This window comes from Lipotes vexillifer, unplaced genomic scaffold, assembly GCF_000442215.2.
Source record: "Lipotes vexillifer unplaced genomic scaffold, Lipotes_vexillifer_v1.1 scaffold532, whole genome shotgun sequence".
NCBI classification, from domain to species: Eukaryota; Metazoa; Chordata; class Mammalia; order Artiodactyla; family Lipotidae; genus Lipotes; species Lipotes vexillifer.
In genome coordinates this window covers 395,235-412,623 of record NW_006798027.1, presented here as the reverse complement: position 1 = coordinate 412,623, position 17,389 = coordinate 395,235, and the positions used below count along the sequence as shown (strand labels likewise).

At 47.6% G+C, this 17,389-nt stretch overlaps 1 protein-coding gene across 2 annotated transcripts in view; it reads left to right on the top strand.

The window, feature by feature from the left end:
* Nucleotides 1-15,881, top strand: part of HOMER2 (homer scaffold protein 2) — an 88,333-nt gene extending 72,452 nt beyond the window's left edge. Inside the window, exons 4-9 of one of the 2 annotated variants that reach the window (XM_007470058.1) lie at nucleotides 927-1,019; nucleotides 6,066-6,172; nucleotides 10,078-10,234; nucleotides 12,261-12,371; nucleotides 13,545-13,625; nucleotides 14,990-15,881. In XM_007470058.1, the coding sequence (XP_007470120.1) occupies nucleotides 927-1,019; nucleotides 6,066-6,172; nucleotides 10,078-10,234; nucleotides 12,261-12,371; nucleotides 13,545-13,625; nucleotides 14,990-15,178 (738 nt within the window). In that variant the 3' untranslated portion in view covers nucleotides 15,179-15,881. Of the gene's footprint in view, nucleotides 1-926; nucleotides 1,020-6,032; nucleotides 6,173-10,077; nucleotides 10,235-12,260; nucleotides 12,372-13,544; nucleotides 13,626-14,989 lie in introns of both variants that reach the window. The other variant, XM_007470057.1, reaches the window with a different exon arrangement.
* The last annotated feature ends 1,508 nt before the right edge of the window (nucleotides 15,882-17,389 follow it).

The following is a 17,389-nucleotide window of genomic DNA, read 5'->3' as shown; positions in this document are numbered from 1 at the left end:
GGAGGGAGGGAGGGAGGGAGGGAGGGAGGGAGGGAGGGAGGGAGGAAGGGAGGAAGGGAGGAAGGAAGGAAGGAAGGAAGGAAGGAAGGAAGGAAGGAAGGAAGGAAGGAAAAGAAAGTAACTCCTTGGTGTCATCTTATCCAGTCCATGCTCACATTTCCCACCTTTTTGCCCAGAAGTCTTCTACTTGGTCTGTTCAAAAGAGGACTCAGTCCTAGGCTACACGTTGCATTTTGCTATTTTATATCTTAGGCTTTTAAAATCTAGGACTGGGCTTCCCTGGTGGCGCAGTGGTTGAGAGTCCACCTGCCGATGCAGGGGACACGGGTTCGTGCCCTGGTCTGGGAGGATCCCACATGCCGCGGAGCGGCTGGGCCCGTGAGCCATGACCGCTGAGCCTGCGTGTCTGGAGCCTGTGCTCCGCAACGGGAGAGGCCACAACAGGGAGAGGCCACAACAGTGTGAGGCCCACGCACTGAAAAAAAAAAAAGAAAAAAAAAAATCTAGGACTGTTCCTTCTCAACTTTTTGGATGTTTTTGTTTTTCATGACATTGACTTGTAAGAGTTCTTGGATCTTTCAATAGGGATTATGAAGTTTTTCGTGGATTCCTTTTGCACTATAGCTAAATTTCTTTTGTTGCATTTGTTTTAGGTGCTGTTAGCCAGAAGTATGTGTTTTTAATATTTTGCCATCAAATCTAGCTTCAGTATCTTAGAAATTCGTTCAGATCTGACCTTGGCCAATAGTGGGTTTTTTTGGAAAAAGCATTCATTATATTCATTTCCTTTTAATCTCGAATAAAATCCTTCTTCTGGATTTATACAGGATTTATTGGCTTAAAATGAATGCAAAATAATAAAGGTAGGTTCTGAGTATCAGCCATGTGTAAGGTTAAGGAAATCCCTAATAATTCTTCATATTCAGTTTGCAGAGAAATTCCAGGAGGTGAAAGAAGCTGCCAGACTAGCCAGAGACAAATCTCAGGAGAAAATCGAGACCTCGAGCAATCATTCCCAAGTAAGTAATTTGTCCGTAAAATGAATGAGTGTGATCAGTGATTGAGACTCTTTGTTCCTTGTCACTTTTGACAAGAAATAGGAAATTTTCGCAGTAGGGCATTTTGAAAACTTTTTCAACTATTAGCCTGCTCACAGTGAGATGAATGTGACATGTAAGAGACTCTTGAATTTTTCAGGATGTGGTGATATATTTTGGATGGAAAACGTTTGATGAGATTAGAGTTAATGCATGTCCCTGGTCTGGGATGTCCTCTGGTCACGGTTTAAAAACCAATGCCAGTGGACTTCTCTGGTAGCGCAGTGGTTGAGAGTCCACCTGCTGATGCAGAGGACACGGGTTCGTGCCCCGGTATGGGAAGATCCCACATGCCGCGGAGCAGCTAGGCCCGTGAGCCATGGCCTCTGAGCCTGCGCGTCCGGAGCCTGTGCTCCGCAACGGGAGAGGCCACAACAGTGAGAGGCCCGTGTACTGCAAAAAAAACACAAAAACAATGCCAAGGTGAAGCGTTTTCTTTCTGTGTTGGGAGGTGAGGTCTGCATGAAGGATGCTCATGGACAAATGCAGGTACCTGTGCCCATGACAGAGAAAACTTGATCGATGCCAGAGAGTCCTCGTCTGTCTCCCTATTATAACAAAGTCAGGTGGGAGGTGGTATTCCAACAGCTCTGGTTTAGCCACCGTAAATGTGGCTTTGCCAGGAACTGAGTTATCTGTCTACTTAAAAGTGTGATAATTGACTAAAAGGGACCTATTTTAACCTGAAATAAAAATACCTGCCTTCCTGACATCTAGATTGGGGTGTGTAGTGGTAGGTGGAAACCTTGACCTAGTGACAGAGTTATGTGTAGAGAGACAGGGAAAGGGAGACCTGATGAGACGTAGGAGCTGGGGTCTGGGATTAGGGATAAGCATGATGTAAATGCAAGGCAGCCAGGGGTCTGCCTGCCTGGGGGTGAGGTGCACAGTGGGAGGAACAGAGATGCACTTGGAGGTACTGTGGAGGACCTGGAATTCTTCATTAGTGGATCATTCTTACTTAATTATTTATTGTTGGATAATGGGAAGACATTGGAGATGTTTTATGGCTACTTATCAGGAATTGACATGAAGGTTGCATGCGGGTGGCGAGCAAGTCAGGGAGGAGCTGAGGACAGGAAGATCGGAGAGGAGGCTGTGGGGTGGAGAATGGCCAGGCCAGGCCAGCCATGGATGGATGTCGGGGCAGCTTGTGGAAAGAGAACAGGAGGCATGGGCATCCTGAGCAGTCAAGATCAACACCCTAGACTTGGCCGTCAGCAATAGCTGAAGCTGAATCCTATAAAAGATGCCCCTACGGATTTATGGAAATGAATGTGTATTAGACTTCAAGTGGGCAGGAACTTTCCTGAAACTTTGTAAATAATCTTTAATGACATCTAAATGATACTGTTAATTTAGTATACTAATTATTATACTGAGTAATCGCTGAGGATCTGTAAAATTGGGCACTTGAAATGGTCCATAGTCTAAGGACTTTCTCTGTGTTTTTTTTTGGAATGCTAAGATGATTATACAATAAGAGTTACCAAAGATATTTTGTTAATGTTTTGGTGTGTTTTTTCCTAATATAGCTTTCCAGTATATTTTTGTGTTATTCTTTACATTTTTTTAAAAAAACTTATTTGTTATGATCCTTTCCTTGTGTTTTCAAATATCCCTTTTCAAAACTATTTTAATGGCTAGATAGTATTCCAGTGTTTGTATCACAACTTACTCCATTAACCTCCTATAATTTGGGACATCAGTGTTGTTTCTAATTTTTCATTAATATAAATAACACCATGCTAAGCATTCTTGCACACCTGTTGTGCATTTGATGGTTTCTGCAGGATAAATTCTTGAAGTGGAAGTATTGAGTTAAGGGTAGGACTTTTTTTTTTCTTCTGGTCAACAATTTTTTTTTATTTTATTTATTTTTTATACAGCAGGTTCTTATTAGTTATCCATTCTATACATATTAGTGTATACATGTCAATCCCAATCTCCCAATTCATCCCACCACCACCACCACCCCCGCCACTTTCCCCCATTGGTGTCCATACATTTGTTCTCCACATCTGTGTCTCTATTTCTGCCCTGAAAACTGGTTCATCTGTACCGTTGTTCTAGGTTCCATATATATGCGTTAATATACAATATTTGTTTTTCTCTTTCTGACTTACTTCACTATGTTTGACAGTCTCTAGATCCATCCACGTCTCTACAAATGACCCAATTTCATTCCTTTTTATGGCTGAGTAATATTCCATTGTATATATGTACCATATCTTCTTTATCCATTCGTCGGTCGATGGGCATTTAGGTTGCTTCCATGACCTGGCTACTGTAAATAGTGCTGCAGTAAACACTGGGTTGCATGTGTCTTTTTGAATTATGGTTTTCTCCGGGTATATGCCCAGTAGTGGGATTGCTGGGTCATATGGTAATTCTATTTTTGTTTTTTTAAGGAACCTCCATACTGTTCTCCATAGTGGCTGTATCAATTTACATTCCCACCAACAGTGCAAGAGGGTTCCCTTTTCTCCACACCCTCTCCGGCATTTGTTGTTTGTAGCTTTTCTGATTGATGCCCATTCTAACTGGTGTGAGGTGATACCTCATTGTAATTTTGATTTGCATTTCTCTGATAATTAGCGATGTTGAGCAGCTTTTCATGTGCTTCTTGGCCATCTATATATCTTCTTTGGAGAAATGTCTGTTTAGGTCTTCTGCACATTCTTTGATTGGGTTGTTTGTTTTTTTAATATTGAGCTGCCTGAGCTGTTTATATATTTTGGAGATTAATCCTTTGTCCATTGATTCGTTTTCAAATATTTTCTCCCATTCTGAGGGTTGTCTTTTTGTCTTGTTTTGTAGTTTCCTTTGCTTTGCAAAAGCTTTTAAGTTTCCTTAGGTCCCATTTGTTTATTTTTGTTTTTATTTCCATTACTGTAGGAGGTGGATCAAAAAAGATCTTGCTGTGATTTGTGTCACAGAGTGTTCTTCCTATGTTTTCCTCTAAGAGTATTATAGTGTCTGGTCTTACAGTTAGGTCTTTAATCCATTTGGAGTTTATTTTTGTGTATGGTGTTAGGGAGTGTTCTAATTTCATTCTTTTACATGTGGCTGTCCAGTTTTCCCAGCAAGGGGTAGGACTTTTTTTTTTTTTTTTTTGCGGTACGCGGGCCTCTCCCTGTTGTGGCCTCTCCCGTTGCGGAGCACAGGCTCCGGACGCACAAGTTCAGCGGCCATGGCTCACGGGCCTAGCTGCTCCACGGCATGTGGGATCTCCTCGGATCGGGGCACGAACCCGTGTCCCCTGCATCGGCAGGTGGACTCTCAACCACTGCGCCACCAGGGAAGCCCGGTAGGGCGTTTTGGGAGCTTTTGACACACACTGCAAACATCCCTACAGAAATGTACAATTGTGACTCCCACCAGCAGTGAATGAGAGTGTTTTTCCCTCCCGTTCCCTCCCCAACAAAGCTTTGTTGATTTGACAGAAGAAAAATATACTTTATTGGCTTTTTAAATTTTGCATTTCTTTACTAGTGAGATTAAATTTTTTTGTTTATTAATTCTATGTATTTCTTCTTCTGTAAATGTCAATTGCATATCCTTTCTGCTTTTTTGTGTTCATTTCCAAGAACTTTATTTTTAACATGGCTAGTTTTGAATATATACAAAACTAGGCAGAACTGGGTAAGCGAACCTCCATAGACCCATAGGTCAGCTTTAACAATTAGGACTCTATGACCAATGGTTTCATCTACACCCCCCTCTCCCTCCGTCTTTATTTTAAAGCCAGTCCCAGACATCATTTCATCCATAAATATTTCAGAGCGCCACTCTAAAAGTTGAGGACTCTAGGAGTTTTTTAGTATAGGAATAGTATTAGCATTTTTGTGTTTAGTATGCATTGAAAATATTTCCCCCACATTGTTGCTTACATTCTGATATAGTTTGTGGCACTTTTTTGCGATGTAGAAATTTAGTCATACGTCATTCCCTTCTTGTCTTTCCTTTGCCTTTATTCTTCTTGGAGGTGAAATAAAATCTTTCTAAGATCTTATCCAAGACCAGATGAGGTTTCACCTCCCTGTAGCATGGCTTATTACAGCAAACATTTCAGAATATTCATAACATTGCTAAAGAGTCGCAGACACCCATATCTGATTCCTGGTTTTTTTTTTTCAAATGAGTGTGTTCATCTCTCTGTAGCCCCGAGATTTTTTTTTTTTTTTTTTTTTTTTTTTTGCGATATGTGGGCCTCTCACTGTCGTGGCCTCTCCCGTTGCCGGACGCGCAAGCTCAGCGGCCACGGCTCACGGGCCCAGCCGCTACGCGGCATGTGGGATCCTCCCAGACCGGGGCACGAACCCGTATCCCCTGCATCGGCAGGCGGACTCTCAACCACTGCGCCACCAGGGAGGCCCGCCCCGAGATTTTTAAGTCATCTCAGCTTCTTATACTTTTTCTCTTAACTCATTCACTGTTTCTTATTATAAAACCCTCCTCCCCCCTTTCTTTTTCTTTTTTTTCTTTTGGCCATGCCCTGCAGCATGTGGGATCTTTGTTCCCCAACAAGGGATTGAACCCGCGCCCCCTGCATTGGAAGCATGGCGTCTTAACCACTGGACCGCCAGGGAAGTCCCTAAAACTCTCCCCCTCTTTTAATCTGTGGCTTCTTTCCTGTGTTATTTAAGGAGGTCAGGTATCCGGGCTTGTTAGGTTTACCTGTAAAGTTTGAGTGAAAAGGTTCTGCATAACGGTCCTGTATGCTGTCTTGTGGGTAAAATGCACAGTCTGGACTCCAAGTGGAGTCTCCACGGATAGTCTTGTTACTAGTCTGTGGACTTGTCAGTCTTTGCTGCATTCTGGTTGGATGCGTTGGTTCTCCCACACTCATAACCACACAGTTCCTCATCATGCCTGATTTGCTTCCGCTGTGAGGACAAGCGATAAGGTGTGAAAGTGATTCAGTCTGGCCAGGAATCTGGGTGTGAAACCCCATCTTCCACTCAGGCATCCAGCATCAACGGAACGGACGATGAAAAGGCATCTTGTGCGGGTCCTGCCAACACACACCTCAAGTCTGAGAACAACAAGCTAAAGATCGCTCTGACACAGAGGTGAGCATGTTCAAATCCAGGTGCTGTTGTCTCCCAGATCAGCACTTCCCTGCAGTCTTTCCCACTGGGCAGGGTTTAAGGAAGTTGGGAAAGGAGACTGGGTCCTGCTCAGAGCGTCCGGTCTTGACTCCTGGCCAGAGGAAGACCAGCTGCCTTCATGGTTGTTCTCTGTGCACATGAGCATCTATGTGTGTGTGTGAGAAAGAGAGAGGTGTCCCTGTGCTTTTTTTTTTTTTTTTTTTGCCATGCCGCGAGACTTGTGAGATCTTAATTCCCCAGCCAAGGATGGAACCCGGGTCCCCTGCAATGGAAGCATGGAGTCCTAACCACTGGACCACCAGGGAAGTCCCTGTCCCAGTGCTTACATTTCATTTTTCTTTGGGGGGTGGCCCGTGCCATGTGGCATGTGGGATCTTAGTTCCCCAACCGAGAGTCAAACCCGTGCCCCCTACATTGGGAGTGTGGAGTCTTAACCACTGGACAACCAGGGAGGTCCCTGTTTTGGTTTTTGAGAAGCCAAATTTATCATTTATTCATATATGATAACACTGAAAAACATATTAAAACCTAAGAAACTATCTTGAAAATAAAATAAAATCTCACAAAAATCAGTAGCTTTTCTATATACAAACAAACATCACATAGACTATATATTTGAAGAAGAGATTTCCTTTACAATATGAACTAGAACCATAAAATACATGGCAATAAACTTAAGAAATGTACAGGATCTTTGTGAAGAAAACTCAAATGATTTTGAGGGCCGTACGTGAATAATTCAACAAATAGCAAAAGTCTATTGGGAAGTGGTAGGAAGCCTCAATATTTTAAAAAGTATCAATTTCCCTTAAATTGATCTACAAATTTAACACAACCCCCATGACGATATCAACAAGATTTTAACTTTTAATGACTATACTAGCTGTGCTTGTGTTTTCCTTGTTTTTTGTTTGTTTGTTCGTTTGTTGCGGTACGCGGGCCTCTCACTGCTGTGGCCCCTCCCATTGCGGAGCACAGGCTCTGGACACGCAGGCTCAGCGGCCATGGCTCACGGGCCTAGCCACTCCGCGGCATGTGGGATCTTCCTGGACCTGGGCACAAACCCGTGTCCCCTGCAGCTGCAGGTGGACTTTTCAACCACTGTGCCACCAGGGAAGCCCTGTGCTTCTGTTTTCATATCTTGAGACTGTGGCCTGTTTCCCAAAGGCTAGGCTGGGTCTCACGGTGTAAGGCTGGCCCCATGAGCACCTTCAGAACTGCTGTCTTTGGGGGTCATTCTGCTCACCTGGCAGGGCACTCGGCCGGCTTCCCCCAGCCTCTCTGTGGCTGAGAAGCTGCTTTCCTCTGACCTGCCCCGTTTAAGAACTCTGTCATATTAATTCCCCCATTTTACAGGAAAGGAAACTGAGTCCCAGGTGGTACAGTGAGTCCTTGCCCAAGGTCACATGGCTGGTAAATCTTCCCAGAGGCACCCACCTCTGCAACCCAGCCAGCCTGACCAGTGCGTGGAGCTTAATTCCTGTGATCTGACAGGAATTAAGGAATTCCAGAAAGAACATAGGACCCTTAGATTCAGCCACCTTCTTTGGACCCTGGGTTTTGTCAGATACTTCAAAGGACAAAACTGTGACCAGCCTCTTTTACTCATCAGGTGATCATGAAGACTATTTTTGGTTGAGTCACAGTGGGCTGCCTGGATGAAAACATTCCACCCCTAAAAATAAATGTTTTTAAATCCCAGTTGAATGGACGAGTGAATTACAGGAATGGGTGTGAAGCCATTTCCCGAAATCAGCTCAATCATTAACTCTGAAATTAATCACATAATATTATTTTGCTATGTTTTCAATCTGTGGTATTTGAAATCAAAAGTATATATTTTCCAATCACAGTTCTAGGACCTTGAGGTGGATGAAAGATAATGCAGATTATTAAAATACAGTTGTATTTACTTTTTTAAAAATTAAAAAAAAAAAAAGAAGCCTTTAGAGACAGAACTCTCCTCAGCCAGGCAGTATTGATTAGAAGCCAAAAACTTTCTTTTTTTTTTTTCAGAGTGGCTAAGTCTGAGGTGTTTTTTTTTTGGTTAATTAATTTTTATTGGAGTTTAGTTGCTTTACAATGTTGTGTTAGTTTCTGCTGTATAGCAAAGTGAATCAACTGTACATATATCTCCTCTTTTTTGGATTTCCTTCCCATTTAGGTCACCATACAGCATTGAGTAGTGTTCCCTGTGCTATACAGCAGGTTTTCATTAGTTATCTATTTTATACATAGTAGTGTATATGTGTCAGTCCCAACCTCCCAATTCATCCCACCCCGCCACCCTCACCCCCTTGATAACCATACGTTTGTTCTCTATGTCTGTGTCTCTATTTCTGCTTTGCAAATAAGTTCATCTCTACCATTTTTCTAGATTCCACATATAAGCGATATTATGTGATATTTGTTTGTCTCGTTCTTATTTCACTCTGTATGACAGTCTCAAGGTCCATCCTCGTCTCTACAAATGATCCAGTTTTGTTCCTTTTAATGGCTAATATTCCATTGTCTGTATGTACCACATCTTCTTTATCCACTCCTCTGTTGATGGACATGAGGTTGCTTCCATGTCCTGGCTATTGTAAATAGTGCTGCAGTGAACACTGGTCTCCAAAACAGGAAACAAAAGAAGCGTTGAATGGGAGCGGCAACTGAGGGCAACTGATTCCAGTTTGTTTTTTCAAACTTCACTGATCACAGAGGATTATCATGTGGTTTGGTGATAACGTGGAGGCGTCCCTCGGACCTGAGGTGACCTAGGGTCGGCCAGGGCCCCCTCACACATCCTGCGGTTGGAACCCCAGTTCTGCCCTCAGGGGACTCCCAGCCCCTGTCTCCTCTGTCCTCAAGTCCTCAGCTCTCAAATCTGGACCCAGGCTGTTTGTTTAAACCTGGGGTTGTTGGGCTCCAGAGAGGGGGTGTCAGGAGCTTGTTGAAAGTGTCCGCAGCTTTCATGAGAGTGTCAGAGGGCCCGGGGTCCACCCCAGCACTTCAGAACCTACATCCCTGAGGCTCATTTCAGGAAGGAGTGGACATGGGGCAGGAGAGAACAGTCCTGCGGCCAGGGGTCAGTAGGGAGCAGACGGGGGAGGGGTCTCTACCACAGTCTGTGGCTTCATTCTTAGTTTCTTTTTTTTTTTAAATTGCAGTAGAGTTGATTCACAATGTTGCATTAATTTCTGCTGTACAGCAAAGTGACTCAGTTATACATATATATATATACATATATAATTCTTTTTTGTATTCTTTTCCATTATGGTTTATCCCAGGACGTTGAATATAGTTTCATGTGCTATACAGTAGGACCTTGTTGTTTATCCATTCTGTATATAATAGCTTGCATCTACTAACCCCAAACTACCAATCCATCTCTCCCTCAGCCCCTTCCCCCTTGGCAGCCACAAGGCTGTTCTCTTATGTTTGTGAGCCTGTTTTTGCTTCATAGATAAGTTCATTTGTGTCATATTTTAGACTCCACATAAGAGTGATATCATATGGCATTTGTCTCTGTCTGACTTACTTCACTTAGTATGATAATCTCTTGTTGCATCCATGTTGCTGCAAATGGCATGATTTCATTCTTTTTTATGGCTGAGTTCATTCTAAGTTACATCTCTTCCTTCTCTGAGAATTCTGTTCTCTTCTAAAGTGATGCCTTGAGAAAATCACCAAACAAGGCAGCATGTTCCCACTAAAGAGAGGTGCCAGGCCCGCTCAGCACGTGGTTCTCGCTGTCAGGCCACCGGCGGGAGAGGGTGTGGCCCCGAGGCATGGGCTGAGGGGGTGGCCGGGTGCCCCCTCTGCAGGGCAGCCAGGTGGATGGTGCCCACCCTCCCGGTCACCGCCTGGCCCCCGCCCTGCAGCGCCGCCAACGTGAAGAAATGGGAGATCGAGCTGCAGACCCTGCGGGAGAGCAACGCCCGGCTGACCACGGCACTACAGGACTCGGTGGCCAGCGTGGAGCAGTGGAAGAGGCAGTTCTCCCTCTGCCACGACGAGAATGACCGGCTCCGGAACAAGGTGCGGAGGGCGGGGGTGGCCGTGACCTTCCTCTCCCCACTGCCTCCCACTTGGCCCTCGGTCCCATGTCCCAGGGGCAGGAGGAAGACCCGCTGCTACTCCCTTTGTCCTCCCCTCCGCCTCCCTGCCTGCCTTAGTGGGAACGCTACTACTACGTACAGAACTGACTACCTTTCCTGAACCAAGTTTCAAAATTGCAATCGCAAAGGAGAAGAGAAATCAATGGGAGATTGCAGCTTTGTCTCTCACAAAGATCACCCTCAGATGCGAGCTGTGGGTTGGCCTTTCGTGGGTGGCCTCCCTCTGGCATTTTCTGTGGTTCCGTGATCTTCGGTAGAGAAAAGGGATCCAGAGGGTGAGTGAAGAAAATAGATTCAGGAGATGGTGAGGCGTGATTGCTCAGAAACGCTGCTTCCCTGCAAACTGCTCTTTCTAAAAATGTGAGATAGGCAGCAAGGAAAGGAATACGGCCCTTGACGTGTGAGGTGGGCGGATGCGGACGGCCCTCGTGTGCCTTCTACCCTCCTGCCCTGACATGGGGGCTTTTCAGTTTTTTTCAGAATTCACCCACGCCCTTCCCTGTAATTAGTCGCTCATGCTCTGCAGTTGGGCTGAGTTGATGCGGTTGTTTTAGGGTTCCCAGGTGAGGTCCTGGGGTTGCTGTGCTGTTTTGCTGGTCAGCACTTTTATCCCACAGTCGGTGAACACAGTCTGCTCCGTAAATGCAGGATTTCAGGGTACGGGTCGCATTGAGATTGGTACTCGCTCCCCTTGCCCCCGTTTATAACCCGCCCACCCGTTCTGAGTGGAGCCCCTGGAAACCACTCCCCTGTTTCACGTCTTATTTCGGAGCAGGTGGCACGTGAAACTGCCTCGTGTCATTTTTTCATAAAGTGCTGATGGTGAGGGGCACAGGCCAAGTGCTGACTCTGCACCTTCCCTTCTGAAGCTGGGCTGATCTGCTTGCCAGAGGGATTGATCGCCCTTTGTTTGTTTTTCCAAGGGCAGAGCTGAGTTTCTCGCTTCGCGTCTGAGTGTAAGAACCAAAGAGCCGTGCGGGGTGGGTGGGTGGGGGCGTGGAGGAAATGCGTGCAGTTGAACCCACTCCCCGTGCAGAGTGTCAGCTTCCCCGGGTGGGAAGCACTGGGAACTTGATTCCCAGGGCGGAATGTGGACATTGGTGGGATCTCCGGCAGCTCCTGTGGCTGGAGGTTCAGATCCTGAGGGCTGGTGCAGGTCACCTCTGAGAATTGTCCTCATGTTGACCACCTAGTGCCCTGCACCCTGAGGACTGCCGCTGCCTGCTTGTGGGGAACCCCATCAACATGGTGCTCTTGTGTTACTTGCTGGTTACACCCCTGCCATCCACTCTGCACCCATGCTTTGGCCCCTGGGAAATGCCCAGTGTCAGAGGTGTCAGGCTTGGGAAGGAGAGAAAGATGCACTCTGGGGATGTACCTCAGCCTGCACTTGTCATCTCTCCAGGAAGAGGCCCACGGGCCAGGCCCCTTCTGCGTGCATCAGTGGGGAAAGGTCATCTTGATTTAAAACGTTTGAAATGTCATCGAGTCCCAGTTGGTAGCCACTGTCCCACAGAGTTGCTCAGTTCTCTACCCTGCTTGCTTAACCCCTTGACAAGCAACAGAATCATTCAGGGCATGATTAAAATGATGTGACAGTCATTCTGCAAAGGAGCAGATAGATTCATGGGACGTCTGGCCCCGACTTGTGACAGATCCTTAAAGCAAACCTAAAGCTACTGTTCTCTGACTGTGAGAGATAACCAGAGGCCCAGAGCATACGGAAGCCAGGTTTTGTGACTTCTGTGGCTTTGTTGGTATTAAATGAGGGCATCCTATGCCCGCAGGAGCAAACAGCCCAGGGGGAGCCCCGTGGAGTTTGTTTGTAGCCACAAGGAAAAATTTATAAGTGGGTTAATTTATGGTTTACTTTAAAAGAGCTGTGGTGATCTTTTGTATAATGACTAAACTGGCATCCCTGCTTTCACATGTGATATTAATTAAAGATTGACGAGCTGGAAGAGCAGTGCAGCGAGATAAACAGAGAGAAGGAGAAGAATACCCAGTTGAAGAGAAGAATTGAGGAGCTGGAGCTGGAACTCCGAGAAAAGGAGACGGTGGGTAGTGGGGCTCTGAGCGGTGCTGCTTGGCGTCCCCTGGGCCTTGTCGGGTCATCTCCACCCAAGGACACGGCAGGCAGCTGTGGGGCATGTGACCGGCCCTGGCAGCTGCCCGGACCTCAGCACAGAGCCAAAAGCTACACCAAGGCACAGATAGTCCAGAGCAAAGGCCTGGCCATTACCTTCTGCAGCCTCCTTGTTGTACCTACTCTATAGTCAGTCACTCAGATCCAGGAGGGAGCTGAACATTTACAAAAGCACTCGGAAACTTTCATAGGTGGTCTTTTATCAGAAGTTCTGCTGTCAAATTAATGCAGCGAGGCCCCCCTGTCACACAGTCATTTATTTTCTGGGGGACAGGACAGCTAAGTACAGCAAGTCCCCTACCCGCGAACGAGTTCCATTCCAAGAGTGCACTTGCATAAGTCCAATTTGTTCGTAAGTCCAACAAAGTTAGCCTAGGTATGCAACTAACACAATCGGCTGTATCCTACTGTACTGTAATAGGTTTGTCATACTTTTCACACAAATAATACATAAAAAACAGACACAAAAACCAAAGAAAACATTTTTAACCTTGCAGTACAGTACTTTGAAAAGTACAGTAGTACCAGCTGCATCACTGCTGCTTTTACGCTTGCTTCTGGACATCCTGGGCATGAAATAAAGATACTGTAGTACTTTACTCTATACAGTTCTGCACAGTAAAGTACACAAACGCACAACCACTTGTAGAGGGTGCACGCACGTGACAATGTATGCCAGACACGTGAACTGACTTACATGATTGGACATGTGAACACACATTTGCATCTTTGAAAGTTCGCAACTTGAAGGTTCATATGTAGGGGACTTACTGTATACAGAGGGTGGAGACCATGGGCAAGTTACCAATCCTCTCTCAGCCTCGGTTTCCCCGTCTGCAAAACAGGAATCATACTTCTCTTTTCATGGTGGTGTTCAGCCTTCATGCATTAATTCATGGAACATACTCAGCCTTTAGAATTACCTCATGTGTGTTAAGTATAACATCATCGCCATTACTATTTACGCAGACAGCACAGGTTCCAAAAGCTGCTTCCATTATTGTATGCACGAGTTGGGGATTTTCAAGAATACATTTTATCTGACTTGCTTTCACATTCTTTTTCCAATTTCTGTCTCCTGTAGGAGTTGACAGACCTCCGAAAACAAAGTGAAATCATACCTCAGCTCATGTCAGAGTGTGAATACGTCTCTGAGAAGTTAGAGGTAAGGGCAGGGAGCACATCCACCTGGGCTCAGATGAGAAGGCATCCACTGTGTTACCCATTTCTCCGAGGCCTCTCCCTTTCACGCCTGGCTTGGTAAAGAAGAGAGACTTTGTATTCCTAAAAAGCTAGCGTAACTACATGCCAGATGCCAGCTTTGCTCCCGGGTGCAGACTCAGCAGTGTTTGTCTTCTGTTTTTTCCACTTATACGAAGGTGTTCTGTGCATAACCGTAGTGTAGGTGACTGTTTCCTGCCGACAGAAGTCCCTACAGAGCCACAGAAGGGTGCGAAGCAGGGGACGGCAAGGAGGTCTGAGAGCCTAAGTCCCAGGGGCTATTGTACCTCCCCGGCCAGTGACCTTGGACATGACCTTGGACAGCCCCCCCAGCCGCCGCCGCCGCCCCCCCTGTATTTGCAGCCACTCCCCAGCTAGATCCCTCGCATGCACAGTTCACAGTAGACTCTAATGCCTGCGCTGATCTGACAGGAGGTGGAGCTCAGGCAGTAACACGAGCAATGGGGAGTGACTGTAAATACAGATGAAGCTTTGCTTGCTGGCGCCCCCCCCCCCCCCCCCCCCCCTGCTGCAGGCTTCAGATTTCTGATCCACCTGCTCCATTTCTGAAGGAGCATTTTCAGGTCCTCCTTCACCTCCGAGGTTCTCCTCACTTCAAGTTCAGGTACACAACCTTGGTATTAGTAACTGGTTCTCGTACACCCATTCACAAATTCTCATTTTATGCCCGTAAGATGAAAGCTGTTATTTGGACTCACAGCGGTCCCGCCATTGGGAGCTTCACCGTCTCCATGGCAACACCACAGGACAGACAGAGCACAGACCCACTGTCCCTGTGTCTGGCACGGCCAGTTCCTCCCTCGCTGACGGCCAGAGGCTGGCCTGGGGCCGAGGAGGCCTCGCCTTCTCAGTGGAACTGGGAGAAACAAATCACTCTTCCATTTGTGCTATTTCTCACTCTCTCCCAGAATGGAACCCAAAAGGGGCCTCTGCTGACCACCCTGGGTTTGGGGCTGAAAACCCCATGTGCTGGGATTTCAGGCTTCCTCTGCTGGGCATTTTGTGAAAGCATCACTTAGCACCAGGCTCCCTTGGGCAGGGCGCTGAGTTCTGTGTTCTCTGTGGGGGCATCGTTTGAAGGCGAGATGCTGGCTGTTGGCACCTCTGCCAGAGAACAGCAGGAAGGAGGGGCACACACCTGATGCCAGGGGGGTGGGGGCAGGACACTTAACACCTCCAGGGAGGCAGGCCCGCCCGAGGGGGACGGACAGTCTGGCTGTCGCAGGTCTCAGCGGGGCTCCTCCCGCTCTGTCCCCAGACCCTTCTTTCTCTCTCGCTTTGCTTCAGGCGGCAGAGAAAGACAATCAGAGCCTGGAAGACAAAGTGCGCTCCCTGAAAACGGACATGGAGGAGAGCAAGTACCGCCAGCGCCACCTGAAGGTGGAGCTGAAGAGCTTCTTGGAGGTGCTGGACGGGAAGATCGATGACCTGCACAACTTCCGCCGGGGCCTCTCCAAGCTGGGCGCCGACAACTAGGGCTGTGCGTGAGTCCCCAGGGTGTGTGTGACACAGAGTAGCACTAGGACGTCCTCCTGTTCGCGCGGCTTCTGTAAATCCAGGCGCGGTTTGTCATGTTTCCAAGCCAGGGGTGCCGTCCACTCTCTTCTCTCCAGAATAGAAACCTCCCCTTGCTCCTCTGGCCTTGCGAGGTCATGGACCACTGGACGATTCTGACTCAGGAATCCAGAACTAGGTCTACCTTAAACGTTTACGCAGTCAGGGCAGGGATGTTTATAACTTTCTTAAGGGCTGTTGCAACCATATGAACTGGAAAAGTATTTTCTAATTCAAGGATGAATACCCTTTCCAACTCCTTTTTTTTTGAGTAGCGTCCAGAGTATTCGAATGTTCACCAGGCACCAATGCGTGGGGCGTGGTGATAGCAGTTTTCCTCTCAGTATATACAGAGATGCTTTAAAGCAACCACTTAGTAGAGACTTGTCCCAAGAGAGAAAACACACTTCTGGTGGAGGCGTTTTCTGGCAGGGGAATCGCCTGCATCCACTCCGCCCACTTCCACCTGCCCCCAGTTTGTAGGGTTGCGACAATGTTCCTTTTCTTGGTTTTAATTTCTGAGCAGGTTACTGTGCTGTGGGGACAGCATGCAGCGAGGGTGCCTAGCACAGTGCCTGGCACAAAGTAGGTGCTTAATAAATATTTGTTCATTTAAACGTATAAACAGAATTTAGTGTTTTCATCACATCTCCCATCAATCCCCTGTTGGACAGTCCACCGTCCTGGTGCACTGGGTCGTTATCAGGCTTTGTGGACAGACTCGTGGATTGGCTCAGGTGGCCCTGGGGTCAGGAGGGTGGCAGTGGAAGCAGCAGGAGCTGGTCTGAGGCCCCCCCCCCTCCCAGCAGCCCATCCATGGTGCTCTGCCCCTGGGGGCCTCTGACACTGAGATCACCCTTCCTTTCCAGGAGTGAGGCCTGTGGCCTAGGGATTCTAGGACCACTGACTGTCCCTGGTATAGGGGCTGCCCAGGGCTTGGGATCTAGGGTGGGATCCTCTGTTGGGTTTAGACAATTGAAAAAGAAATCACACAGGCCCGTGAGGGAAGGAGTGGGCTCAAAGTGGCTGAGCCTTGGCCTTAGAGGAGTTCTGCCCAGGTCTGCCTCCCCCTGTTCCTGCTAAGGAAGGGACCAGAGCCATGGACCTCTCCTCTCTTACTGAGTTTCTCAGTGGGGCCAGTGGACATTTCATTTGCCCCATGCATGGCAAGATGGTCTGAATCCCTGGTCTTTGGCATTTCTAAATCCCTTTGAAGGAGGGGGAGGCTTTGCTGCCCCCTTACCTGCTTTGAGAACCACTAAGAGAACTTCCCCCTCTAGAAGGATTTTCTCACACATTAGAATTGCTCCCTGCTGAATTGTTTAGATAAGCAATAAAATAGCCTGAGGAGGTGGGTAGGGTACACACGGATGTGACCCGGGCCCCAGGGTGACTTTACAAGTCCTGCTGCTCTCTTTCTTGTAGCTGAGACCATCTCCCTGAGCAGGGAGGTCTTATTTGGGCTGGGGAAACCACCAGGACATGTAGGGGAGACCCGCAGGCTGAGTGGGGCAGCTCTGGTGGAGTTCACTGGGCTGGTGGCAGATGGAAATGGAAAGCGTGGTCGGCCCTCCTGCTGATTTGTGACTGGGTGCTGCTGGCCCTCCCCTTTCCCTGGAGCTCCAGATGGCTCTCAGGACAGTGGTAGCAGCTCTACTGACCTGGAGATCAGAGAGCTGGGCTGGCCGTGAGTTGGACTTGTGGCCCAGCAGTGGGCTAAAGAGGATTCTTCTCAGGCTAGGCCAGTCCACCTGCCCAGGAGCAGCAGACACTGGGATTCGGAAACCTCAGCTTGGGTCTTCTGATGCCCACCACCCCTGTCTATGAGGCAGCTTATTCATCCAGAAGGAGCTGTCTTGACTGACTGGAGCATGCTCAGGTGACGTATTCATCGGAGGATAGAGTTGCCAAAGCCACTTGCACATTCCGGGCAGTGACTGGAGAAACCGGTGGCAGCAGTAGAGCCATTACCACGGTGGGCTGCTGTGTCCCTGTGCAGTTGAGACCCATGACCCCCCTCAAGAGTTTGGTGAGCCCTTGTAGGCAGTAGGTGAGGAGCTGAGAGCCCCACACTATGTGGCCCCAGCCTGCTTTACACCATGCAGCCCAGGAGCTAAGAGCAGTAGGGGCTCC